General features: G+C 36.0%; 3 protein-coding genes across 12 annotated transcripts in view; 1 reads left to right on the top strand and 2 right to left on the bottom strand.

Annotated features, from left to right (window-relative positions):
* Positions 1-306: 306 nt before the first annotated feature.
* On the top strand, positions 307-24,961 carry LOC110384041 (odorant receptor 13a). 2 transcript variants are annotated; one of them, XM_064037350.1, is made up of 9 exons: positions 307-455; positions 2,006-2,254; positions 2,705-2,973; positions 3,211-3,412; positions 4,936-5,035; positions 5,358-5,462; positions 6,487-6,648; positions 6,852-6,908; positions 24,952-24,961. In XM_064037350.1, exons 1-8 carry the CDS (start codon positions 307-309, stop codon positions 6,903-6,905), a joined length of 1,290 nt encoding a protein of 429 aa, XP_063893420.1. In that variant the 3' UTR covers positions 6,906-6,908; positions 24,952-24,961. The 2 variants fall into 2 exon arrangements, with proteins under 2 accessions (XP_063893420.1, XP_063893419.1); XM_064037349.1 differs by lacking the exon at positions 24,952-24,961 and having other exon boundaries at positions 6,852-6,914.
* LOC110384042 (uncharacterized protein) lies at positions 7,046-8,843 on the bottom strand. 2 transcript variants are annotated; one of them, XM_021345088.3, is made up of 3 exons: positions 8,579-8,843; positions 8,068-8,251; positions 7,046-7,733 (listed from the first exon to the last, which is right to left on the bottom strand). In XM_021345088.3, exons 1-3 carry the CDS (start codon positions 8,741-8,743, stop codon positions 7,606-7,608), a joined length of 477 nt encoding a protein of 158 aa, XP_021200763.3. In that variant the 5' UTR covers positions 8,744-8,843; the 3' UTR covers positions 7,046-7,605. The 2 variants fall into 2 exon arrangements, with proteins under 2 accessions (XP_021200763.3, XP_021200764.2); XM_021345089.3 differs by having other exon boundaries at positions 8,068-8,246; positions 8,579-8,719.
* Positions 9,592-26,623, bottom strand: part of Rdx (roadkill) — a 52,063-nt gene continuing 35,031 nt past the window's right edge. For 7 of the 8 annotated variants that reach the window (XM_049838883.2, XM_021344860.3, XM_049838881.2 and 4 more), the window contains 6 exons: positions 19,515-19,683; positions 16,671-17,008; positions 14,958-15,199; positions 13,641-13,819; positions 11,747-11,889; positions 9,592-11,270 (listed from right to left, as the gene is read on the bottom strand). In XM_049838883.2, the coding sequence (XP_049694840.1) occupies positions 11,117-11,270; positions 11,747-11,889; positions 13,641-13,819; positions 14,958-15,199; positions 16,671-17,008; positions 19,515-19,589 (1,131 nt within the window). In that variant the 5' untranslated portion in view covers positions 19,590-19,683 and the 3' untranslated portion in view covers positions 9,592-11,116. Of the gene's footprint in view, positions 11,271-11,746; positions 11,890-13,640; positions 13,820-14,957; positions 15,200-16,670; positions 17,009-19,504; positions 19,684-26,623 lie in introns of all 8 variants that reach the window. The other variant, XM_064037348.1, reaches the window with a different exon arrangement.

The raw sequence follows: 26,623 nt of genomic DNA, 5'->3' as shown, positions 1-26,623 counted from the left end.
TGCCTTACCTTACGCACCCTGTACCTTATTCAAGGTATTTTAAGAAAAGCTCAATTATTGCTAGAAAATAAGAATATGTAATTAACTTAATAACCGAAGTCCCATACTTGCTAACTACCGGATAATTTGTGCATTCGTTGCAAATTGCGTTCAATTGCGACCAACTGGCTAATTAATAAAATTGTTACTCATTATGCAAAATAAGGTACCCAAGTAGATACTTACTTCTTTTTCTTACCCTATAGTTCCTTCATATTATGGTTTCTGAATAATTCTACATCTTGTTTCGTGAAAGATACGCGTAAAATGCGTCTACAAATCTTAGAGGATTTTCTTCTAAAGAAAACTTTTGATTTCGACCGGCCGGACATCAACCTGTATAATTTTCACCCACAGCTGCGAATTTTACTCGCCGTCAAAGGAGTTTTCTTTACAAATAGACGCTCTTTACTCAGGTCTGTTCAAATCATGATAATATTTTGACTAAACTTAGTTATGTAAAATTAAAACTATAATACATTTGTTACTAGCTTCCGCCCGCGGCTTCGCCCGCGTAGAGTTCGGTTATATCGCGTTTCCAAGGGAATTCTTCAAAGGTCCGGGATAAAAACTATCCTATGTTCTTTCTCAAGGACAACTCTATCTCTGTACCAAAATTTTATTAAAATCAGTTCAGTGGTTAAGACGTGAAAGCGTAACAGACAGACAGACAGACAGAATTACTTTCGCATTTATAATATTAGTAGGGATAGGGATACATAAAACAAATGAATTAATAAAGTTTTAGATTCTATTATCCTAACATGTTATGTCATGGATTTCCGCAAAATAATGCCTGATTCCATAATTTATCTAAAGTTTTAGAGATTACAACAGCTGGGGTGGACCCAGCTGTCCTCAAAACTATTTATACCTGAAACTTTTAACTTCAATCAGGATATGGAATTGGATATAGTTTGGACAATATCAAACTACGCAAGGGTTGCAACAACTTGCCTTGGTTCATTTTCAATGCAATTTGCAAAATTGCATCAGAAAATATGAAGTACCTAGTATCTATTTATATGTAAAATCTTGCATGTCTCTCAGGCCTAGATATTGAGTTTATTTAACCCATTTAATGACTAGCAACTTTGGTTTGATATGAAATATTTACAAATGTAGATACAAATTAGCTACATTAATTTATTTATTATTCCATTTAACCCTAAATGTCCTTATTTATTTGTGTTCTGGTTATGTATCAGCTTGTTTATTTATGTCTGCTTTGATTTCTTGATAAATGGAAATAATAATGAAATATTTACATATATATATTTTCCAAATATTACAATGTTCAAATAAAAGCAATGTGCATCAATAATTTTATCAAAATTGGTTCGCAAATTCCGGCTCTGCGTGTCATTGCGATAAATTTAAATGGTCACTTCCGACATATAAGTAAGTACCAAGTACCCATAGGTACCTACATTTGCGCATCTTTGCGTCATCAGTAACGTCGGCTTTCCAAAAAAACGGTAGGTACCTACCTCACCAAATAATCTTGACCGTTGTAAATGCGACCTACGAAATCTTAATTTACAACTCACGATGATGATTGATTACCAATCAATCATTTTCATTACACAATGATGTTGATAAAATCAGAAAATTAATTGATCGACTTCTCAGAAGTAAATTAGTCTCTGCACTAATGGAGCATACCAATATATTTTAAGATAATGAAGAATGTAAAAAAATCATGTGATTTGGACGGAATTATATTTTTCTGTCTCACACTTTTTATTTTACGCAGTTTCTCTTTATTAAGCCTTTTATCATATTGCCGATTGGGATCGTTATTCAGATCTAAAATATCCAGTACGACTGGATTCCAAACTTACCTTGCAGTGGGAGAAAGCTAGGCTGATGAGGACTCTTTATACTCAAAAGATCTAAAATTGAGATTTATGTACCTATTTCTGCTTTTATTTAATCCTTAATATTGCTTAATTAATATCTACAGATTCATATGGCCCTGCATTTGCATCCAACTGTCAATCGTCGCCATGACTTTAGAAGAGATATTCATCTGGCGCGGAGTCACCGTCAAGGACTACTCCTTCGCTACAGAATGTTTCTGCTACTGGGTGATCCTGGGCTGCATACCCATGGTGTACGTCAGCATTGTCGTCAATACTAACAAGATTTATGATATCGTTGTCACTATGAACGAGGATTTTATATATGTGTGTAGTTTGGGAGATAGATACAGGTAAAACTGCATATGTTTCTTTACCGTTTTCGTTTAATTGATTAATTTTAACGATATTTATGTGAGGAGCGTGTAGTCGCTAAGGTGGTAACAACTAACTATGTCGGTAGTTAGGTAAGTATAGCATAGCAACTGGTCGAGAAATTCAAAGCACAGATTATTTAATACTTAGGCACTACACGCGTAAGTCAAAGCCAAGATAACATAAAAACTGATTAGAAAAATGTTCATTTTTTCAAAGAGGCTCCCGAAACAATTAATTTGTCTTAGTGATAAAATATAGTGTAATGAGTACAAGACCTTAAATCACTAATTGTTGGCAGAGTTCACACAGGTCAAAAAAGATAGAGCGGCAAATATTGTAAGAACTTAATTACGACAATTAAGATAATGTTTGTTTTTCTCTAAGTTTTAATTTCATTTTCTGACGAAGTTACCATTTTTTTGCAGAAAACCGTTCCTAGAAGGGCAACTCCTCATTTGGCAATTATGTTACGCTTGGTTCATTTTTGTCTGCTTCGTGGGAGGTCTATACGTTATTATTCCACTGGTTGGGTTGCTTTACCAGAGCCTCTTTGCGACAATTGATGAAAACACAGTCAGACCTCTTCAGTTCCCGATGTGGCTGCCAAACGATGACCCGTATAGGACACCTAATTATGAAATCTTTTTGGTCATCGAATCAACGCTGATCTTTTGTTTTGTACAAACTTTTTGTGGTGAGTTCTGCTATATTATGTTGTAGGAAGAACGTTGTAACCATGTAGATAATAGCAACCTTTCTGGGAGGCTTATAAGTGAGTCTTATAACTAGATATATGGTTTGAATGATAAATTGATTCTACCAAGTTAGCAATATGTTGCAAGTTCGGATCTCGATCACGCAAAACTAAATTAGAACTTTTTATGGTGAAAAACAGTTGATTACACACGTACAGAAATAATCTTATTTTCAGTATACATCTACACGCTACTACACATCTTACTGCATTACTACACAATAATGAACATGATTATAATAGACTTCAGCGTGATATTCGAGGGTCTGGACGAGTCCGTGGCTTTACTCCCTCGACATGACCCACGCAGAAGAGAAACACAACTAATCCTAAACGCGAGGATAGCAAAAATTGTGAGATGGCATCTTTCTGTCTTTAAGTAAGTGAAGAGTCTGGTTCCTGCCCTGTTCCCAAGTTATCTGTGGTGCAATATTATGTTTTTTCTTCCATTTCTCTCTGTTCGAAATCATACTAAAATCCTAGCATTCAGGCAGATTCATATTTTCCTCGGTCTACCTCTGCCTCTCCATCCTATATACTTAACCATTGTTTGCAACATGCGTTTCACATCTTCTCATCACATGCCTATACCACGCTGTCCTCTATTTTTTTTCTACATTATTCATTCCGGTGTATAAGTAAGCAATATTGCAATATGCACTGCAGTAGTCTACTGATAGATAATTAACAGGATTAAATAATAGGGGTTAAAGTATGAAATTGCCGATTTGTACTGAAAACCTAAATTGTATTTTTTTTAAATTTTTAACAAACTTATTTAATCAAAATAGTTGCCATTATTATCTATACATTGCGGTCATCTAATAAGAAGGTCATTTATGCCTTTACGATAGAACTCTGAGGATCTAGACTGCACAAACAGTGTGAAAGAATTTTGTTCTGCCTCCTGGGAAGAAACTTCTTGTGACGTAGATAATTGTCCAAATCACAAAAAAAATGGTCGTCCGTTAGAGCAAGGTCTGGCGAATATGGAGGAAGACGAATAGTTTCCAACTGCAGTTCCTGAAGAGTTAAAACGGTTTATTTTGCTGTATGAGGCCTCGCGTTGTCATGGAGCAATAGCGGTGAAGGTCGATTCATGAGTCGTGGCTGTTTTACTGCTAATTTTTCAACATTATTCGGTGTTCGGCTGGGTATCTGGGTAGTTTGACTAGGATCGGCGTTCACCGTCTCTCTTAATTTCTCGTTAATCACCTGTCAGGCGGTCTTTCTCATGGCTCGTTCTTCAAGTCGAAGTTTCCACCACGAAAGCGTTTAATCCAAAATCGCACGGCGCGTTCTTTAGCAGACACCTCTTCAAATGCAGCATTGATATTGCGGGCTGTTTCTGCCGTTCAATCCCGCGTCGGAACTCATATTCAAAAATTACTCAAATTTTCGCAGTATCCATCTTTCTTGTTTAAGTTGAATAACAAAAACAATTGAACATCGATAATCAAATGTTTCACATTTTTTAAAAGAAGAACATCACAGAAATCACGTGAAAAAAGTTCCATTCGAAAACCTCAAACCATGAAGACTCTATGGCAATTCAAAAACCTACTAGAATAAAACGGCAATTTCATACTTTAACCCCTAATAGATATAAATCACGTCACAATGAAATACAATACCCACTTAATTCCTTAGCTACACGTGATTACAAAAGTCTGATTCAAATCTGTGATCATTCACGTGTTAAAAAAAGAAAAATTGGTGTGGGTACTTACCAAATAAAGTACCTAGGTATCTATCTATCAAATTCTGATAAATTACCTACAATACAACAGTGTTTTTGGGGGCCTTTATTGTCCCATTCCCCGTTACACACACAATAGCGGTAAATTTCATAATTTCCCCTGAGAACCTAGGTACATTTTGAAGTGAAAGCTTCATTTTCAGGGCTGTGAGTACGGTGTCCTCTGTTTACGGTCCACCTCTGGTTTACCAGGTCTCCTTCAGTTCTCTCGCGATATGCCTGATAGCGTACCAGATTGCAGAGGTGAGTCCACATTACCAAAAAAATAGCAAATACTGCAAGACCTAAGTACTTATTGTTGCCACTCGTTACTATGTGAAATAGTACTGAACAAATTGTGAACTTGTCAAGTTTTTGGCTGAGGGTAGATTAGTTAGAGGGTAGATTAGACATATTACTACCTATATTTCAAAATTGAGGAAAAACTAATTTTGTAATAAGTGGGTAATTTATACCGTCAAAAGATTGAAGGTTAATCATAAAATTTTACTGTGTAGGTAAGCAGGTACTCAGTGCATAAGCTGCAATATAATTTATAAAATTATGAATATTTTTTTCATTCCAGAAACTCGACAATGGTAAAGTAGATATCCTGTTTTGCCTGTTAGGCATTGCTGCATGCTTGCAACTTTGGATACCTTGCCATCTAGGCACCATGATTAGAAACAAGGTAGGTTTACGGGAACCTCGAGAATTCAGTGTTTATGGTGAATTAGGGTGCTTACATAAAGAAACAGGTTTCCGGTACAGACAAATCTGTACGGGTAGATACCGATCAGCGCAGGTATAATGTTTCACTATAATCCTATTCTCTGACTTATAAAGAAACATGTTGTTAGGTACTTGTCGGTGACGACTACCTGGACCGTGCAATACGGGTTTAATTTTAATTGTCTTTAAGGACAGATTCACCTGTTTCTTTATACGAGTCAATACTGTACTGATATGTACAGATTGGTCTGTACCGGAAACCTGTTTCTTTATGTAAGCACCCATAGTAGGAAATAAGCGTGTTAAACACTTTGTGTTTGGGTTTCGTCGGGATCCGGAAATCAGAAGTAGGGAATGCGAGAGCCAGTGGTGCCCAGTACATTACGGGTCTGATGATATTCCTTTTCATTTCGACTTTCGTACTAAGTTATTAGTGTATCAAAAACATGAAAGACCCAGCTGCATAAACCCACGTTGGGTAAGAGAAAGATTTAATCACGAAGGAAAATGTAGCTTTATTTTGACGTTAATAAATACCTACTTTGCCCGGCTTTAAGACACAAAGCCGTGTCGATAAAATCTTTACCTAAGTCTTGTACCTAATCGTGGCAGTTCCTAGTCACGTTTTATAATTTATTTATTAGGTTTACCTAGATTAGAATTGGAACATACTTATTGCGGCATTTCGAATTAGAATGTAATTTCTTTCATGACCTAAGTCAATCTAAATAAGTCGTTCTAAATAATTAATGAATGCTAAGTAACTGCCTATGCATTTAAAATTGACGAAATAAATTCAATGTCAACATTTTATACCTACCAATACCTATAGGTTACCGAAGTTTTCAATCTAGAAATAATTCCGATCAGAATCGACTTCCTATAATCTACTTACATATAGGTACGTACCTATTCTTGGAAGCCTCATATTAAACTATGCAGCAGTTTATGGCTTTAATTTTAATTCCATTAATGTTTTCAAGGCATTTGAAGTCGGAGACGCGGGCTGGACGTGCGGCTGGCACGAGACCCCACTGGGCCTGATGATCCGCAATGATATCCTCATCATAATCCTGAGAGCACAGAAGCCTGTCACCATCAAGTTCACTGGTTTGCCCAGCGTGCAGCTTGAGACTTTCTCCTCCGTAAGTGTTTACGATTCGAATACTATTGATGTGTTTTTATTTCATGCAAAGAGTTAATTACATACATACATTCATAGACATGATCTGATGCCGAAAGTGGTACAAATAAAAAAAAACTGAGTGCTTGTGTTGGTTTCTTCATTTAATTTAAGCAAGGGTTAAGATCTATTACTTGGTTCTGAATGCAATTTACTTTTTTTCAGACTATGAGCTCCGCATACTCGTATTTCAACATGCTGCGACAGTACAGCAAATAATTTAAAATTGGACTAGCGCCGAATAGTATTTAATTGCACATGTTCTTTCACGGGTTTTGTAATTGACGCAAAATAATATGTTAATGTTATTTTAGAAGTTTCACTGGTCGTAAGTTTTTCTGTTAAATGAAAAGAATGTGTAGTAATATCGTTATTTATTCACATTTTAACTATCAACAAATTATCCAACTTTACTAATTACTAAAGAAATAAAATACTCTAAAAAACAAAACACAATAAAAATGTGAGTTCTAACAAAAAACAATTGTTTATCTATTATAAATTATCTATCACATAAACATAATGCCCCTGATGTACAAAATAAATAATGATTACATACAATAACATGTTTTTACCCAACTACTAAGAAGGGTCATGTTTTAGTGTTTTGTAAACATAGACTATTTGCACTGTTTTTGTCTATTTAATGTGGACTTTAATAACCGATTTATTCTTTGTTTCGCAAATTCAATCTTTAATTGTAAAACAATGGATAGATTGTTTATTAAATCTGAAGTTAGAAAAAATATATTGAATATAATCTGGTTATAAAGGATTTTTTTACCATTTATAATTGATAGTAACGTAACTATGTTTAAATAATGTTGCTCATTTTATTTGAAAACAAGCATTATAACACAAGCTTATAGCGAGTGTGACAGCTTTCAATCATTTGGCATATTTCAGGCCAACTATCTCATTAGTATCTAGATCCCTTATCTTCTGGTATTAGAAAGTATATTGTGACCGGCCCCTTAGAAGTATGTACTATTTCTTCGTGTCTTATAAGTTGTGTAGCTGCCAGGCCGTACAGCAAACATGGTATACCTGGAAATCAACAATAAATATTCATTTAAAAAACATAGAACACTTCGAGTATGTAATATATTTTTTAATGTTATTGAATTGTTCATTCAAGCTTTATGAGCTGGAAAAGGTATATCTAAGTTAGCTTTACTCAGTGGTTTCAACTGTGCCAAGTGTGTATCAAAGTAAATAGCCTATATGCTTACCCGAGAAATGAGCGATCTAATAGTGAATTAATATTTAATTCTACCCAATATTTTGTGTGACTTGTGCTGACCGTGTATTCAAAGAAATGAAACTCTTCTACCTTATACTATTGGAAAAAAATAATATAAAAGAACTATGTAATACATACCTAAATTAACAACTTTAATGGCTCTCATGAACTTGTCCGATGTTGACAAATCTTCGGCTGCTTTCTTCGAACAATGGTACTTGATGTAAGGAAAACAGCCAGTTCTCAATATCTGATAGTTGGAACTACCAACCTTCCAGTTGAAATTTGACATTCCATATTGATCATTCTTTACACTACTGTACTGAAAAAAATGAAGCCAGGAATATAGTAAAGCTACTTATATGAAAATGTAACCAATGAAGTAGATGTATGATGAGTTATTGCCAAAGTATGGATAAATAAGTTACCAAATGTAAGTAGTTAGTGAAAAGCTATGCAATGCTTATAATTTAGGTTCGGTTGGCAATAATATGTATAACAAATGACCAAGACATTATCCTATCATGCCTGGAATGCATTTTGTATTCTGCAGATGAACTAGGTTTGTAATATTCATTCATCGAATTGGAAAAAGGTAATTTTTACTTCAGTACTTGAATCGATAGGATGCTTTAGTAGTTGATATTACCTTCACAAAGTATGAGGTCCAAGGAGGTTCTTTACATTGGGTCAAATATGCTGTGAGAACTTCTGAAGCCGTTGGTTTTGAAGATAGACATGTTATTTGTGTTGTTATTGATTTAGATCTTAATAACAATCTTTTATTTCTAGACAGTACTTTTCCTATAATCATTGGAATTTCCAATTTTAGCAAATACTTATTTTAAGAATTACGTGATGAAATAGTAAAACTTTGGAGGCAGTGACACTGACAATGACAGTTTAGATAGTGTGACATTTATGAAGTTTGACCAACCGAACAATAAAACTGGACATAGAGAAAGCGGAAGTAGTGATGCCCACAGAGTACATGCATGTATATCGTCTCTTTTACATGGATATTGGCGATGCCCAAATATACCGAAGTGTGTTGAAGAATATTTTTTTTTATTTTGGTCTTGATGTAATCGAAGCACATGGAGTGTTCTCAAGGAATGAATCTCTATGAATGAATCTATCCTACCGCCTGATAGATCTAAAATACGGAGCTATACCCTTAGCGGCTAATATAATTAATAGGTGTAGTCATTGAGATATTTATATTCTAACTAGTACATAAATATCGATGGGTGTAATGTTGTGTATGCAAGGTGGAACGAAAGGTCTCCAGCGACTCCAATTCACACCGCCCTTATCATTCCCCTGCCTCGCAAATTAGAATTTTTTTTTTGGTGTCATACTTTGCATCTGACTTCATACCATTTTTTTTTTCTCCTGACGTATTGAAGAATTCTTTACAGATGATATTATTAAAATTTGAACTCTACCATGTTGGGGTTAGCTTGCAGTCCACCAGATACAGCAGAGTCGGTAAGTACCAGTTTTTAATGTGGGATAACCGATTGATTTATCTAACCTTCCTAACCCGATGCCCCTTGGAAAGACTGGTTGTCAGATGGGTTCTGACCACCCATGAGGACTGCCATTCTTATGCTGTTCCAGACAGGACCTGTTCTCTTTTTCAGTGTAAATAAAAATGTATTTTCATCATCATTTCATTTATTTGCTCAACTTACTGACAATTTCGAAAATCACAGTTATTTTTGACATTTTGTAATATTCAATTACATGATAACAGCTGTCAGCTGTGGTAAAATGGGAAGTGGGTATAAAATGGTATTAAATATTATTATTTATTGGCCGCGGTATATTACATACTTCTATTGAGTAAATATTACAATAGGTACTTATGGGTAGGTCCATCATTTTATAAAGTTAAAGAAATACATTTCATTATAAAATCTGCTAAGTTGTCATAGTAGAAAATGAAAAAAATGATAATAATACTAATAAATAACATTTATCAATTTGTAATTTAGAATCATATTAATTTTAAAAGTTAATGAAGTGAGCAAAATGACTGGCGACACTAGACGCCGACATTTGGACATGACACGTAATGTACAATTGATGAAGCGAAACCAACAACAATAATAATACATTAAAATTTAAATTATTCCAGTGATCATCTACATATGAAACAAAACAAAAAGCGTTCGTGTATTTTAAACCTATGGAAATATGATAGAAAAATCACAATATGTCATTGGAATAACATCCTACAGATACGATAAAAAATTAATGGTGTCATCCGTGATACCACTTAAGGGTTAGTACTTAGAAATATTTTAATGGTGGGATCGTAGCTCATCTATATACAATACCAACAATTTCAATAGACTTATACAATCACTCGAGTCCCCTACAGCGTCTACATGTTATCAAAGCTTTGCACACAATTGTTATACTCATTGCCTCCCGAGCAATCACCAGCGACCATGTGATGTGTTACTCATCTCCTCTCAGTATTATATAGTAAAGTGTGATAAGACTAACAATTTTGTACAAAGCCCCGCTACATACATAACTTTATTGCATTCAATTACCACTCTACTTCAAAATATTTTCAAAAGGCCTACGTTATACAATGTCTAACATTAATGTTTTTGTAATTTCTATGGGAACACGAAACACCAAGATATTCCAATTCAAATATGTTTGCATTGTGGCTTAATAATCGATTTCGATTATTTCAATTTATTTTGTATTCTGTACATTGCTATTTTTTTAATTTACGCCATTATGTTAGCCAATGAATGTTACAATCATAATAATATAACGATAAATTTATATGACATGGATAGTTGTTTTAGACACGAGCATCATATTAATACATAGTAATAATTTACATACATAGCTGCAAGAGAATGTTCACAAAAACGACATACATAAAATATTTAACCCGAAGCCTACATCCGAAACTACATCAACGCGCAAAAAGCGTCCAGCTCTCCGTAACATACACATTAAAAGTAATTATTAAAAGCGGTACACTATAACCGCGAGAGACAAAAAAACATTAGGATCGAATATCGTCTTGAGATCAATCATAGTAAAACGAAGGTTTGAATCCGTGGATCCACGCAACACATCCACGGGCCACTCACAGAGAGTCCGGCGGTGGCGGCGGCCGTGTCTTTGGTATGGGGGGCGGCGGCGGGCCGCACTAGGCCTGCTTCACGCGCTTGCGCGGCGGCCCGATGGGCGGGATCTGCTGCTGCTGCGTGGCCAGCGCGCGGAACGCCTCGGCGATCAGGTGCGGGTGCGACGAGATCATGTTCTTCCAGCCCGCCGTGTCCATCACGTCCGTCGCGTGACTCCTAAACACAAAAAACAAGTACATTTAATCACTAATTAAAAAAAACACTGCTGCGCATGCGCAAGGCATCAAGTGACTGACTTCTGACAAGTTAAGTTATTTGAATTTTACAATGGTTTCTAATGGAACCGGTATTCACTCTTTTAAGATGTGCAGTTTGTTTGTTTGAGAAATTATACGCAATGGAAGATTTGTATGACTTGAAACAGTTCCAATTCACTTATAGAAAACAACATGATTTTGAGTAGGTATGCGGTTGACGCCATTTAACACAACAGTCAACAGAAAAATATTCCGTTTAGTATCTTTGAAGAGAATACGTAACTTTTTTATTGTTGGCTAACAAATGCTGTGGGTGCAGCGTGAGAGAGTGTCAGACTCTTACTGACTAAAACCTCGATGTTCCTTCTTAAGCACTTCATGTACCAGGGTCGCGGTAACTCATAGAAATCCAGCAGCAAAGAAAATGCTACTCACGTATTAATAAAATCGATGGTTTGCGCCTTAAGCTGGTCTGCAGAATGCAGGTCCGCCAATATGAGGGTGTCCGCCGCCGTCTCCACCGATAGGCTGAGGCATAACGCCTCTTCACACATTACTTTTAACCGCTCGAGTGCGTACTGGAAATAAACAAAAACATATGATTAATAACACGATATTATTACAACAAAAAAATATTAAAGCGTCCCTGAATTATTAATAGATGAGGTCATACTAGCTGACGCCAGAATTCGGTGGAGTTATCACGTAATCATTGTGACACATCACATTACAATCTTACTTTTTTTATAAATAAATGATACTTATGCAATTTATAAGTCAACTAGCTTCTGCCAGTGGTTTCACCCATGGCCGTCGGGAACTTTTTCTACTAGCAATAGACACCTTTCATTTATAGACGACGCAATGTGTCTTTGACTAACATAATGATCCCCACAAAAAAGTCACCCGGATTTGAACCGAGTATTTATTACAAAATTAATCAAATAATAAACCACAAACTTTTGTCCATAAAGGAGAAACTCATAATATGAATATGAAACAAGGAAGTTTATACTCAATACGATTTAATTTCACACAATACTCTTTTCATTATAATGGCTATTGGTAGCAGATTCGCACCATAGACGGTGTCACGTTGGCTTCGAGACTCTTCGTGTAAATGTAATCTGTATATCAATTTCTATGCACGTGGCTATCTTATTATCTATGGTCAAGTTTTTATCGGTATCGCGTGATGGATAAATGGCATTATTAAATACGTCTCTTTAAGTAGTACTGCGATTCCGATTGAAGCGATTAAATCTAATTACTTTTTTATATTTAGATATGAAATTCTCTCTGCTGGCTTAGATACGATGATTGAAGAACGAAGAAAAGTTTTTGAACTACAACCCTTTATATGACTTATAACTTGTTAAACTGCCTTTATATTTTATCAGCCTTACTTATAAAAATCAACAAATCATCTTCTAAGCATTGTTTTAAGTAATTACTACTTAAAGCCTTAAGTAGTGATTAAATTATTTTGACCTATAAACGTTGCTTAAGCATGTCTTAAGTAATGAACAGATAATGACATAAAAACATACTAATTTCTCAACACTACCGGAATGTTGGTAGCTTAAAAAAATATTTGTCATCAAAACGTTGTGTAATGGCAACAATGGCATCCGTAAAATATAAAATTAAAAAGTTGAGCTGTCAATAAACCGGAAATGAAAAATCAGCTGGTAAGAATCCAGCCATTTTGATAATTAGCGGGTTAAACAAGGGTGTGAGGCTACTTAATTTGACAGCTCATTTAAGACATTGCTAAGAAAATGATTTATTTCAGCCACGTTTATAAGTAAGATTTTTTCTTAAACATCTCTTAAGTATAACTTATTATTTTATAAGTAAGGCTGTATATCTTTTGTCCATAAAATGTCTTAATAACATTTGAATTAAATGGCTGCCATATACTTCCTTTCTTAAGAACTCATGACACCTTTTCATAGTCCATATAATTAATAATTTATGAAATGTTCTTTTCAAATAAGTTAGTATAAGCCATCCATCATACGATCAAAACGTCCCATTACGACATACTTGGTAAGAACAAGGAACTTTTTGACTGTTGATTTTAAGCTCAATTCAACATACAAAATATTTAAATTCATTCTTTCTAAAATAGGCTGGTAGAGAGCACTTTTCGAACGTCAAATATCTCATGGGACTGCCCCTAATAACGCCCTCACAACTTCCTGTGTTTTTCTGGGAAGCCCAAATGATGCAAAAAAGACTCTAGCGACAAATACATAAGTATAACTAAACATGTTTGTAACTGGGACTTCCCAGCAAAAACTAATTATTTGTATTATATTTTTACCTTATCAGCAGCTGCTAAAAGGTCATCAGCCATCTTGTCTAGGTTGGGCGCCCGGCCCGTGTATATAAAACGTAGCATTTCTCTCAAAACCTCGTGGTCCACGTCCGTGATGTCCACTCGATTCCTTTTCCTTTCTTCCATTTCGTGTTCAAACATCGCTGCAAATACTGGACTTCTCGCTGGAAAGAGGAGATGAAATATTTGTTAATAATGAAATATAGCTTTAATATCAGCGCTAGCTTTAATATCAGGGTGACAAAAATATATGTAGGTACTGATCTGGGAGATACTTGTCAGTTAAAGAGACTTTATATGGTAATTTAGAAAACGGTAAGGATAAACTATATATTGTGACTAAAAATTTACCATTCACTTCAGAAACTGATGATTAATTTGGCAATTTTTACATGAGTGTTTCAGATAAAACGGCCGGTCAGGTAGGTATTTTGGTTCATAGCAGATAAGATATTAATAGTCAGTTATTAAAAACTTGCTATCGATGTCAGCTCAAAAATTATAAATTAAATTTGATACAAAGGGAAACATAACGGAAATCCCATTGGCCAGCTTTGCTATACTGTTATCTCAACCTACATAAAAGAATTTAATTTCAAACTCAATTATAATAATCTTGTGATCTAGATTCCAAAAAACCTATTGCAATTCTAATTTATTTATATTAAAATTGTTTTTAACGCTAATGTTTGTCAGAAGAGTACAATAGCTATGGACTGGGAAAACCCAATTAAATTGTAAACATATTTATGATATCTATAATTATTATTAGAGTCATTGTGGCTCATTAGTAAGCCGTGGTCTCGTTTGACCATAGACTTATGTCATAGAGGAAAAAAACATTACATACTATTTGGCGCATGAATATTAATTATTATTAATAACATATAAAATAAAATGGAACCAGAGCATTAATGCCCGTTATATTTTATGTCTAATGAGCTTGCGCACGATGTTTCCACTTGTATTTGGTACAAGGAAACTATAGGGGGGTTTCGGTACAAAAATAGATGATGTCCTCTCCTTGGCCTAAAACACTCGCATGGAAAAGTCAATTAAGATCTACAGTTCAAGCGTGATGCAAGAAGAAAAGAATACGTTGCTTACACAACTTGTCGATTTAATATCAGGCAAACATCTCAAAGATAAACTTAAATTGTATTACGTGGTACATCCGATCCCAATCTATCATTCACGCTGAACAATCGCTGGCGAAACACGTCCAAAGAATTTACGCAACTGATAAGAAGATAATCAATAACTGCGACAGTTGAGAGTAGTTAGATTTCATGTGAAAATTACCTGCTAATATGGCTTTATGCGCCTGGAATTCCCTTCCTCCTACTGCTAAGGTGACGTCAGAAAACCTTTCGTTGTCGAATAGCGCGCCCAGGTCGTCGGATAGCCGACACTCTGGCACTTTGAACTGTACCACGTTGCTTTGACCGCTAATGTTGATACTGTCTGCTACAACTGACACTTCACAGAATATCGTCAGTTTGTCTTCAGGTAGGAGGCCGTTCGCTTCGTCTAATAGGAAGTCTCTGGAAATGGAGAAATGTGCTATTAATACCAAGGTCTTTTTAACAATTTAGTCACAAATTCTTATATCAAATCGTTGCCATGGGTTCTACACAAACACCTAGCAAAAATACTTATGAAACCGCAGCGAAAATTGACAAGGAAAGCTCCAAATATTCCCAATTTTGTAGGGACCGAGCGACCCCGTAATGAGAAATTCTTTTGTAGCAAAACTCAGCGTGAACGTAAGCGTCTTAAAAATCTGAATAATAAACCTTACGCAGAATAAAATTGATGCTAAGGTAACTGATTTATGGGCAAACGTTCTTGTTCTCATTTTTACGGTGTCGTAAAAACGTTACCACTTGGTAAAGTACGAGTAAACCTTGTGGTATTCGCATCACCGCAGTGGTAGATTTGGCCCGAAGCCGGTCGTTAATGGCGCTCGCTCCCTTTTATGTTGGCCACGGAATACTGATCCCGAATAACGGATACTCTTCATATTTAAGATCATATTTTGAGAATTATCAGTGGCTATTCGAATATTTATAAGGTATCAATTATTTTAAATGGAGGTTTCTTCACGCAAAAAAAGTTAAATTGGGATTAAGGCAAAATATAAAACGGTCACGGACAAGCTAGCGGGCAACAGGTAGTGATACAATAGTTAGAATTAGATTAATGAACATCGCAGACACCTTGACCCAAAAAGGGTTTCCGAACCAATTGTATCAATCTAGGCTCGTTTCCAAGAATGTATGCCAGGTAAAAATGCTTCAATAAGCAGACATTACTAATCGGATTGTCAGTGTGCTTAATTTGTGTAGGATACCTTACTTTTTGAGGTTAAGCATCTTAGTAACATAAGTCTGTTTTTTAACAGATTTATACTTTAGATAGTATGGAATATGCCGTAAATAGTGAATAATTTTGTGCCTGCACGCCGGATACATTGTACGCGTGACTTCCAAAGGGGTTGGTTTACTTGACGGCCAATAAAACAAGACCCTCGATAATTCCCGGCCGTTCGGTAGCGGCTGTAGCAACAAAGATTACACGTGTGTTGCCAGAGGCCTACTTAACGTGGTGTTTATAGCCCTCGCGAGAAGCCCACATTTTCAGCAGTACGGAATAAAATTACGTGACTGCATTATGTGGGGTCCGCCCCCAACCTTACCGTACGCTACACAAAACGGCTTTCTACAAAATCCACTGTGATTTTTCGTCCTTTAGACGTTATTATTATTAGGTTGTTCTTAACCGTAATAAATACTGCATTTATTTTGTAATACTACTGAACATGGTTATGCGATTGTACTGCTCCAAATAAATAACATTCACATATCAATTTATAAAACAACTATAGTGCCACCGCGTCTTTTGTGGAGTTGACGGCTGTCAGTTTTCAAGGGATGATATCAACTGTCAACTGCACCAAAAAGGTCAGACATGGTTAGTTCGAATTTCGTTGGAGAAAAAAAAAATCTGACTCACCTTCTGATAAATTTTTTGAACCCCCAATCTTTGCCTTGTACAAATCTGTAGGCGCGCTGTGACTCCATCGCTTTAGTTTCTTCCCGTTTTGCATTTAATATTGAGAATTTGAATTTTGCCCGCACTTCTGATTTATTACACGACACTAATAATAAGTATAACGATAAATAGTCTTTGCTCTCTTCATCGAGTCCTTTAGGATTAACACGAAGACACCACTTTAACTTGTCACTAGCACCAGCGGAAAAAGTCGATGATTTTAACACTTCACCCATTTCTTCTCTACAGAAACTAAAATTGTTTATTGTCCACATGTAACTGAACTTAACCACTTTGACCTGAAACAAAGAAAAAAATAATTAGTTTAATATTCAAATAGATAATAAAAGGCGGATATGGCCGATTTACGAGAAGAATAAATCTAGTAGCGACTGTCTTAAATCCCGGCTTTTATCACGTGACTGAACAAAGCTAAAATAATTTAGGGGTATAAATCAGTCAGTGAAGGGAGCGGACACTTTCACAAGGTGTCCCTGTTGGGTGACAATAAATCTTCCTCGGGACGGACCTCTAACTATACAGCTTAGTGCTTGTGCATTGTCCTTAATTGCCTTGCTGACATCCACCATGAAAAACAAACAAGCAGTTTAACGACTTATTTATGGCGAGTTAAATTTTCATGAACAAAATCAACAACACTCATTATTTCATTCATGATTCAAGGTTAGGATGTCGTCTGTTGTATTTATTTTATTATTGAGTTCGACCATCTTTGACGGCGGTTTCAGGTAATGACGGAGCCCATAATACAGTTTTGGTAGCTATTGTGTAAGCTTATGGTAGGTTTGTGAGCGTTTGCGATTATAATTCGTCGATAAGAATATAATTAGCGTGGTGCGGTGAGGTGAACGTGATCGGCGCATTGTCGGGGGCCCTGAGCACGGGTGGACACTTGGGCCACGTCGGCCAGGAGGATAGGCGCACAAGTGGCGGGCGCAACCTGGCCGCCGCTGGTCGTTGCCCTCGACCGTTGCTTGGCTTGCGGTGCTGCTGGGGTCTTCGCCCGGTCGCCGACCCGCGCCAAGGCCGCCCGCATCATCCCCGGTCCCCGCGCATTCGCGGACACATAGATAACATCCGTTTGCAGATTCTACCGCCACATAAAAGCCTTATATGTGTGCTCTTTATAAAACCAGCTCTAGAGAAACATGTTTTGTTTTAATAACAATATGGAGGAAAATATGTGGGCTTTATTTAAAATCATCATGACAAATCAGGAACGTGGACAGTGTTTTAAAGTCAAATGATGCTGTGACCACAAAAGTATATTTATAACAACTACATTGTTAAAAGCGATATCCGTGTTGTAACTCCTTAGTTTATTGAAATGCAAGTTAACTGCAGCATAATTTTAATAGGCGTTTCGAAGTAAACTGATTTACAATAGGTACATAATGGTTTCATAGTATCGTCGTTTGTGTATGGCTCACTTCAAAGGGAGCTCTAATTGAAGCGATAACATGCGAGGTTTATTGTTGACGCGTTTCCGAGTACTAATGAAGAACGTGATTATCGGCGGGCGGCACGTGTATCGAGCAGAGAAGCAGAAGCGCCGAGCGTTAACACGTGTCCAACTCACTACTGATCCTGCCTACACAATCCCAAACGGAAGCACAGCTGTTTCTTTAACAAGGATCGATGCAATACATACTGTCTACATCTGACATTCATTACTACGTTAACGTTACGAACTTTTATGTCGACACCGTTAAATAACGGCACAAATACATAAAGAAGAACGATTCCTAAAGATTAAGACTTGAGACAGATCTTAATAAATGTACGTGCGGCAGCCTCGCACAAAGTGAGCAAAAAATAACCGTTACAGCAGACTAAATAGATTTTTTGGACAAAAAGTATCAAAAAAGGTAATACCAGATCGGTGTGTCTATGTCGCACAACGGTCGTTCCAATTACTTTAAAGTTCGTCCGAGGGGAAAATAGCATTTTCATAGTGATACCTACTCAATACAGAAACAAAACTTCATCGCATAGCTAGACTCTTATCGCTGCAGACTATACTGTTACTAATGCTTTTTATTGACGTCTGTACGAACAAACGAACATTATGTAACGTGTGAGAATATGCTGAGTATGACGTTACTGGATGTTTCCCTTGGCATTGCTAAGTTATCACGTCAACGTTTTATCGGAGACGTCTGAGAAGTGGGAATTTTAATTTTAATACATCTGTGAATCGGTGACATGCCGCGAGACGCATGCCGCGACGAGCAATAGGTATAGTATAGCGGCGCAACGTGACGCACGAGTCACCTCTGTAGTTTGAACAGCGGACACGTGCACTGCTCTTCCTAGTAGCTTTAAATATGTATGTACACGTTAACACTACATATATGCATATGCGCGCAACATATTTCAAGTTCACCGATAACGGCCTTGGTAAACAATTATTATCGCTATTCGCCCCACACCAACAGATGACGAGTATTCATACTAACAAATCCATGTGTGCGTTTCAGACGTTTATTTGACACATTTGTTATATAAGGTTGTTTTTCTGTTTTGCGTGACTGGAATAGGTAAGGCCCGTTTTCCGATTACAGCTAAGCTTAGTTGGCATTGGATTGCCCTTGCCATTCATGTCGCCCTTCAGGTTTTGGTTGGTTAAAGCTTATTTTGTTTTGCCATAATACCTACTTCACCCGCCCAATGGGACTTTCCATTTGATCCACATGTGGACTAAAGATAAACATTACTCAGCCAGTGAGAATACTCGCGTATGGATGACGTGAAGGTGTAGGTTCGATAGATACCATACATTACCTGTGTGAAGCACCAGTTTTCCGCGACGGGCGTGTTGCCGTCGTGCAGCGGGCTGGGCACGCGGCTCACCGCCATCCCGCCGGCGCCGTTGGAGGAGACGCGCGCCGACTGCGGAGCGGCCGCGCCGCCGCCCGACCCTCCACCGCCGCACTCGCTGCCTGACCCGAGCCTGCAACAATACATAGCCACACATAAGTCTACTTGCACCCAACTGCACACAGCTTATACTAAACGAGAAAATTCCTCGAACAAAAGACATTTGATACAGAAGGTTTCAGGACGTAAGAGACGCTAAAAATTATTTTCGTTACAGTATGTCAAATAGAACTAGAGAAACTGCTTGGGGAAAGTAGGTAATAATGATTAGAAATAATCTCTACAAAGGGCAAAATATGAAAGAAGCTTATGCTGATTACTAGCATGATAAACAATATGATGGTATTCCTTTTGTAGACTCCTATAACACGCTAGTCTATAAGGACTATAAATGCGACACAGAAATGCCAGACCATAAATACGAAGGTGAAAATCGATTCTATAAAGAGGGAGGAGAGACGGTACACGGATAGCAATTCTGCCAACTTTTCCCATACAAATGAAAATACATACTTTCGAACACAATAGCTGCAATTACGTACAGAAACAAATGATTTGGTCTGCTCATGTTAGTATTCCGGCCGCGGAATGCCTGAGTATATGTCCAGCCTAATTAGTTTAGCAATTAAATAGCTGGCATGAACCACTTAATAATGCTACAATTGTAAATTAACGAGATCCATATCATTAAACGGCTTCAGGGTTGGCAGAACAGTAATAAATAATGAGACAGATTTATAATAGATGACGTTTATTAGAATTTAAAGCGACAAGGAAGTTAACAGTATGATATTTAATATGTTTATTATCTTAATGTGATCGTCAATAAGCAATGTCTATAATGAGCTTGTTACTGAATGATAACTACGTGATTGTTAAATAGCAAACAAAGAAGTCGACAAAGCGGTTTGTTTAGTCCTAAAATCTAAATGCATGATAACATCAAAACATACTCCGTTTTCCTCTAGGTCAGTGATGTATGATCTACCTTTACACACGAAATAATAAGACATTGATGATGCAACGTGAATAATATAACTAAATAGACTAAAACAAGAAACCGGTAAGTCAAAGAGGACAAGCTTAATGATGTCATTAATTTGAAATTTGGCATTTAGGCTTCGTTTGGTGATCGATTCAGCATTTGTTAAGATTGTATCATCACCTAGGCTAGGCACAGCAGAACTAGTAGATATGCATTACACTGTTGAAGGTAATTGTTATGTACGATATAGCTCTGTAAAACTTAAGTTATAGACAGAATACCTTTACAGTCAACATTTATGAGATTTTAATGTCACACACTTTAGACACTTAAGATGCTTCAGTATTCACAGCAGAATATTGACTTGTTTAATTTATAACCGCAAATTCCAATACATTGTGTGGCAGATCAGAGAATAAAACGGGTTGGTGTTCTAGTAATTTCTAAGACTGATAAAAAGCTGTAGTATTTTAGTACATTGCGTAGATAGCCAAATGTAACAAATACAATACGCTAACGAGTGACCTAGTGGCCGATAAGCAATACCTGCAAATTCTCATAGAATTGAATGCAAGGCGAAAATGTAGCAACGTCGTAATACGCCAATCAACGATCGTAGTTTCGCTTCCCAAATCTGGGACGCGAACACAATACATTATACACTTTATAAATGTATGTACCGGTACGTGCGCACTGTTGGATTATATAAAGCAAAAACTAATACCCCTAACTTTCGATAACATTGTTCTTTGTTCTATCTGAACAATCTACTGTTTATTTAACTCTACACACACTGCGTCACGGGATCTTGTTAGACGGACGTATTGCTTCCAAGTACAATTTAAAGTATAGAATAAATATTTCAATATCAAATTAGTATATTATTTCTTTTAATCCCATACCTCCTATAGGTTATGGGCCCAGTGCGAAAAAGGACATTTAGTAGTGAGAACATTCAGTAGTGCGTAGTGACAGTAAAGTGCATAGTTGTAAATAAAAATAAAGTTGTGACAATGGAAAAAGTGAAAAGAAACATTAAGCCTTTTAATGGAGAAAAGTACAGTGTATGGAAATTTAGAATTCGTACACTGCTTTCAGAGTTAAACTTGCTCAGTGTTATTGACGAAGAAATTCCTGGAACGCGATCCGCTGAGTGGGAAAAGAATAATAAGGCAGCCAAAAGTATTATAGTCGAATATTTGGCGGACTCATATCTTAATTATATTAATGAAAATGGGACTGCTCAAGCAGTTTTTAAACATTTTGACGCGATCTATGAAAGGAAAAGTGTAGCAACTCAATTAGCGCTGAGAAAACAATTATTGGGATTAAAATTAAAAGCCGATATACCCTTGATCAAACACTTCTCAACATTTGACGATCTGCTGACAGAATTATCAGCTGCTGGAGCTAAATTAGAGGAAACGGACAAAGTAGCTCATTTATTACTTACTCTCCCGAATACATATGATGGCGTTATCACTGCAATTGAGACACTATCTGAAGAAAATATCACTCTCGGTTTTGTAAAAACTAGACTATTAGATCACGAAGTAAAATTAAAAAACGAGAGTCGTGATACCAGTTTAAAGATACTCCATGTTGAAGAAAAATATAATAAAACAGATACAATCGCACAAAACAAAACTATTTGAAGAATACAACATTCAAGAAAACAAACAAACAAAATTTGTGAAATGTCATTACTGTGGACGCAAAGGACACAAGAAACAGGATTGTTTCTATTTCAAAAGACAGACAAATATACAAAACAATGCCCCAGAAAGGACAAGACAAGTCCAAACTATTGCCCTGCAAGAGGAACGACCTCGAATTCTTCTTTTTCAGGATTTGCGTTCATGACAAGCGCATACCATTATGAAAAAGACCACTCGACAATTAAATTCCTATTAGATTCAGGAGCGTCTGATCACATCACAAATAGAGATGATCTCTTCACATCGTTTGAATGTTTAAATCCTCCTTTAAAATTTCAGTAGCTAAAACAATACATTTATTTCAGCAACTAAAAGGGGAAACATAAATCTTATCAGTCAAACAGGAGTGCAAGGAATACTTACAAATGTATTGTTCTGTGCCGAAGTACCATATAATTTAATATCGGTATCAAAGATGCAGCAAGCAGGATTCACCATAATATTTGATGACAAAGGCACACAAATTACAAAGGAAGGTAAAATCATCATGAAAGGTAAGACATTGAATAATCTTATAGTTCTAGAGTTTAAAATACCAGTAATAAAGGGAATCCGCTTCCCAAGCATGTTATGTTAATGAAAATAAATATGAATTATGGCATCAACGCCTAGGACATATAAGTAAAACTAAATTCCTGCAGTTAAAATGTCATAATATGATTGATGACTTAGATGAAATAAATACCGTAACTCCAAATGATAAGTTGTGTGAAGCATGCATAAATGGGAAGCAGACTCGCCTGCCTTTTAATAAAGTTAAAGACAAAAGTTACATTAAACGCCCTCTGTTTATTGTGCATTCAGATGTTTGTGGTCCTATAACACCTCCAACAATAGATAACAGAAATTATTTTGTTTTATTTGTTGATGAATACACACATTATTGTGTGGTGTATATGTTAACTTACAAATCAGAAGTGTTTACAGCTTTTAAAGACTATGTCGCTAAAAGTGAGGCTAAATTCAATTTCAAAGTAGTAAATCTTTATAGTGATAACGGTGGTGAATACTTATCCACCGAAATGAAAAACTACTGTAGAGAAGAGGCATAAGCTATCATTTAACAGTTCCTAGGACCCCACAGTTAAATGGTGTTGCAGAACGTATGGTTCGCACAATAACAGAAAAAGCTCGTGCTATGTTAAATGGCACTAAAGCATCAAAACGTTTTTGGGAAATGCAGTTTTAACTGCAGTTTATTTAATAAATATTACGCCTACGAAAGCTTTAAGTCAATCAAAGACACCATACGAGATGTGGCATGATAGGAAACCAAGCGTTAAAAATCTCAGAGTTTTCGGTTCAACTGTATATGTTCATAATAAAACCAGTAAAACAAATTTGACAATAGGTCGTGGAAAGGAATACTGGTAGGTTATGAACCCAATGGTTATAAAGTTTGGAATACAGAATTCGAAAAATATGAAACTGTAAGGGACGTTGTAATTGATGAGACTAATTTTATCGAATCTAGGCCTTCATTACGACCTGAACGGAGTAATAATACATATTCCCAAGACGAAACTGATAATGACTCCGTAACAAAATCAGTGTCTTATAAGTCTCATAGTTCTGGCCCTAAATCAGATAGCTCTCAATCTGATGAATGCAGTACAAGTAAAATTCGAAAAATCGGTAGTCATGAAATACCGAATGAACCTGAAAATGAATCTGAGAGTAGTTTGAAACACAAAAATCAGGATAAACCTGATGAATTTTTAAATTTACGAAGAAGTGAAAGACTGAAAACATGTTCGCGTAAATCATATAATGAAAATGACTATGATGTCTATAGTGCGTTATCCATCACAAGTAATATACCAAAATCATTAAATGAAATTAAATCTCTGAACGATAGGAATCAGTGGGAAAAAGCAGTCAGAGAAGAACTCAATTCTCTTAAGAAAAATAATACATGGACATTAGTACCAAAACCATTAAATAAAAATATTGTAGACTGTAAATGGATATTCACTATTAAAAATGACGTTTCAGGTCAACCTTCAAGATATAAGGCACGTCTTGTCGCTAGAGGTTTCAGTCAAGAATATCTTAGTGATTATAATGAAACATTTGCACCAGTTGCTAGAATAGCAAGCTTTAGATTCTTAATTAGCTACGCAAATCAATATAATTTACTGATTCATCATATGGATGTAAAACAGCATTTCTAAATGGTACACTAAAGGAAGAAATCTACATGAAAGTTCCTGAAGGTGTAAAATGTAAAGATAATTACGTATGCAAATTAAACAAAGCTCTTTATGGCTTAAAACAATCAGCTAGATGTTGGTACGAAACATTTGAACAATGTCTCAAAGAAATAGGTTTTCAGAACTCCCCAGTAGATAGGTGTATATATATGAAAGGTAAAGGAGACATTTCTAAAATATTTACGTAATCTTGTACGTCGATGATTTAGTTATAGCATGTGCAGATTTGCAAACAATGAATAATTTCAAAGCATATTTAATGACTAAATTCGAAATGACCGACTTACACGATATCAAATTATTTTGGGCATTAAAATAGAGAGACACCATGATAAAATTACTTTAGACCAAAGTGCTTACATTAAAACCGTTTTGAATAAATTTAATATGAGTGATTGCAATCCTATAAACACACCGATGGAGCTTAAATTAAACTATGAAGCTCTTAACGCTGATAAGAAGTGTGACGCACCATGCCGTCACCTGATCGGTTGTTTAATGTACATTATGCTTTGTACGCGTCCGGACTTAAGTACATGCGTAAATATTTTAAGTCGGTACACAAATAAGAACAATAAAGAATTGTGGTTATGCTTAAAGCGAGTTTTAAGATATATCAAAGGCACAATTGATTTGAAGTTAACATATACAAGAAATAATTACAATAACATCCTAAGTGGATATGTCGACTCAGATTGGGGTGGCCACGATTGTAATGATAGGAAAAGCACTACTGGATATGTGTTTAAATTATTTGATCAAAATACAATTACATGGTGTACAAAGAGACAAACATCAGTAGCGGTCTCGTCTACTGAATCGAATATATGGCTTTATATGAAGCTGTTAAAGAAGCATTATGGCTTAAGTCTCTGGCAGAAAGCATAAACTTAAAATTAATAAGCCCATTATTTTATATGAAGATAATAACGGATGTATTAGCATAGCTAATAATCCAACAAGTCATAAAAGGTCCAAACACATAGATATAAAATATCATTTCTCTAGAGAACAAGTTGAGAAAAATGTAATAAAATTAAATTATATTTCCACAGGTAACCAGTTGGCAGACTTGTTGACAAAACCTTTACCAGTCGTGTCTTTTATAAGACTGAGAAAAGGATTGGGTATAGAATAAGTTTTAATTTAAGTACAATTTCATTATGAAATGGTCTGATCAGGTTTTTCTGGGTTTTCCCTGATCCTGTGCAGCAAATGTTGGACCATTATTGTACAGTTGTCCCAGACCTTACTTGGAAGTATAATATGTTACGTCGTATTTATAAGTTGGTATTCACTTTGTAATGTTGAATTGTAGACTAGATACTGTATAGTAAACTAACGAATGACTAAAAGTTAGGGATTAATTTTTGAGGGGGCGTGTTGGATTATATAAAGCAAAAACTAATACCCCTAACTTTCGATAACATTGTTCTTTGTTCTATCTGAACAATCTACTGTTTATTTAACTCTACACACACTGCGTCACGGGATCTTGTTAGACGGACGTATTGCTTCCAAGTACAATTTAAAGTATAGAATAAATATTTCAATATCAAATTAGTATATTATTTCTTTTAATCCCATACCTCCTATACGCACCGAGGACGGTTGCTGAACAATGACGACCCGGCGAAAGAAGAGTTACACGTTTGTATCTTTCGGCTTTTGGGTTTCGGTGCCGTCAAAATGTCGAGAGTATGTCAAAGTGGGACACTTACAATGTGCGAGATTTGACCGTCCTGCGAGACTTTCACGAACTGTATTTCGATTACCAAATACGCGTTAGAATCTGTGTCAGTTTCATCACCGCACTGCATCCGTTCACAGTCCGCGTGCGGTCGCTTTTTGTGAACGTATAATCGTATCACGCCAGTTAACCTGATACTTATTTTGTCAGCTGGACTCAATTTGGAGAGGATTTAATTTCAGATGATATGAATTGCGACATCTATTCAAAGTAGGAACTTGTTTGATTTTGGTCAGTAATTTTATAGAGAATTGTACTCACCGCTATTGTTTGCACCGTGAAATCAACGTGCCGTACATACACACTTTCTTTTCTGCTTGTATTATAAATTAAACACTACTTTTGGA

Source organism: Helicoverpa armigera, chromosome 12 (genome assembly GCF_030705265.1).
Source record: "Helicoverpa armigera isolate CAAS_96S chromosome 12, ASM3070526v1, whole genome shotgun sequence".
Lineage (NCBI taxonomy): Eukaryota > Metazoa > Arthropoda > Insecta > Lepidoptera > Noctuidae > Helicoverpa > Helicoverpa armigera.
This window is presented reverse-complemented; position numbering and strand designations above follow the sequence as displayed.

What these genes read in the sequence shown, in the direction of transcription:
- LOC110384041 (XM_064037350.1), top strand. Translation starts at nt 307, where the DNA reads ATGCGTCTACAAATCTTAGAGGATTTTCTTCTAAAGAAAACTTTTGAT. An exon ending in AATAGACGCTCTTTACTCAG is followed by an intron (nt 456 to 2,005) that starts GTCTGTTCAAAT and finishes TAATATCTACAG; the next exon opens with ATTCATATGGCCCTGCATTT. An exon ending in TAGCGTACCAGATTGCAGAG is followed by an intron (nt 5,036 to 5,357) that starts GTGAGTCCACAT and finishes TTTTCATTCCAG; the next exon opens with AAACTCGACAATGGTAAAGT.
- LOC110384042 (XM_021345088.3), bottom strand. Translation starts at nt 8,743, where the DNA reads ATGATTATAGGAAAAGTACTGTCTAGAAATAAAAGATTGTTATTAAGA. An exon ending in GGACCTCATACTTTGTGAAG is followed by an intron (nt 8,252 to 8,578) that starts GTAATATCAACT and finishes CATTTTTTTCAG; the next exon opens with TACAGTAGTGTAAAGAATGA. An exon ending in CATTAAAGTTGTTAATTTAG is followed by an intron (nt 7,734 to 8,067) that starts GTATGTATTACA and finishes GTTGATTTCCAG; the next exon opens with GTATACCATGTTTGCTGTAC.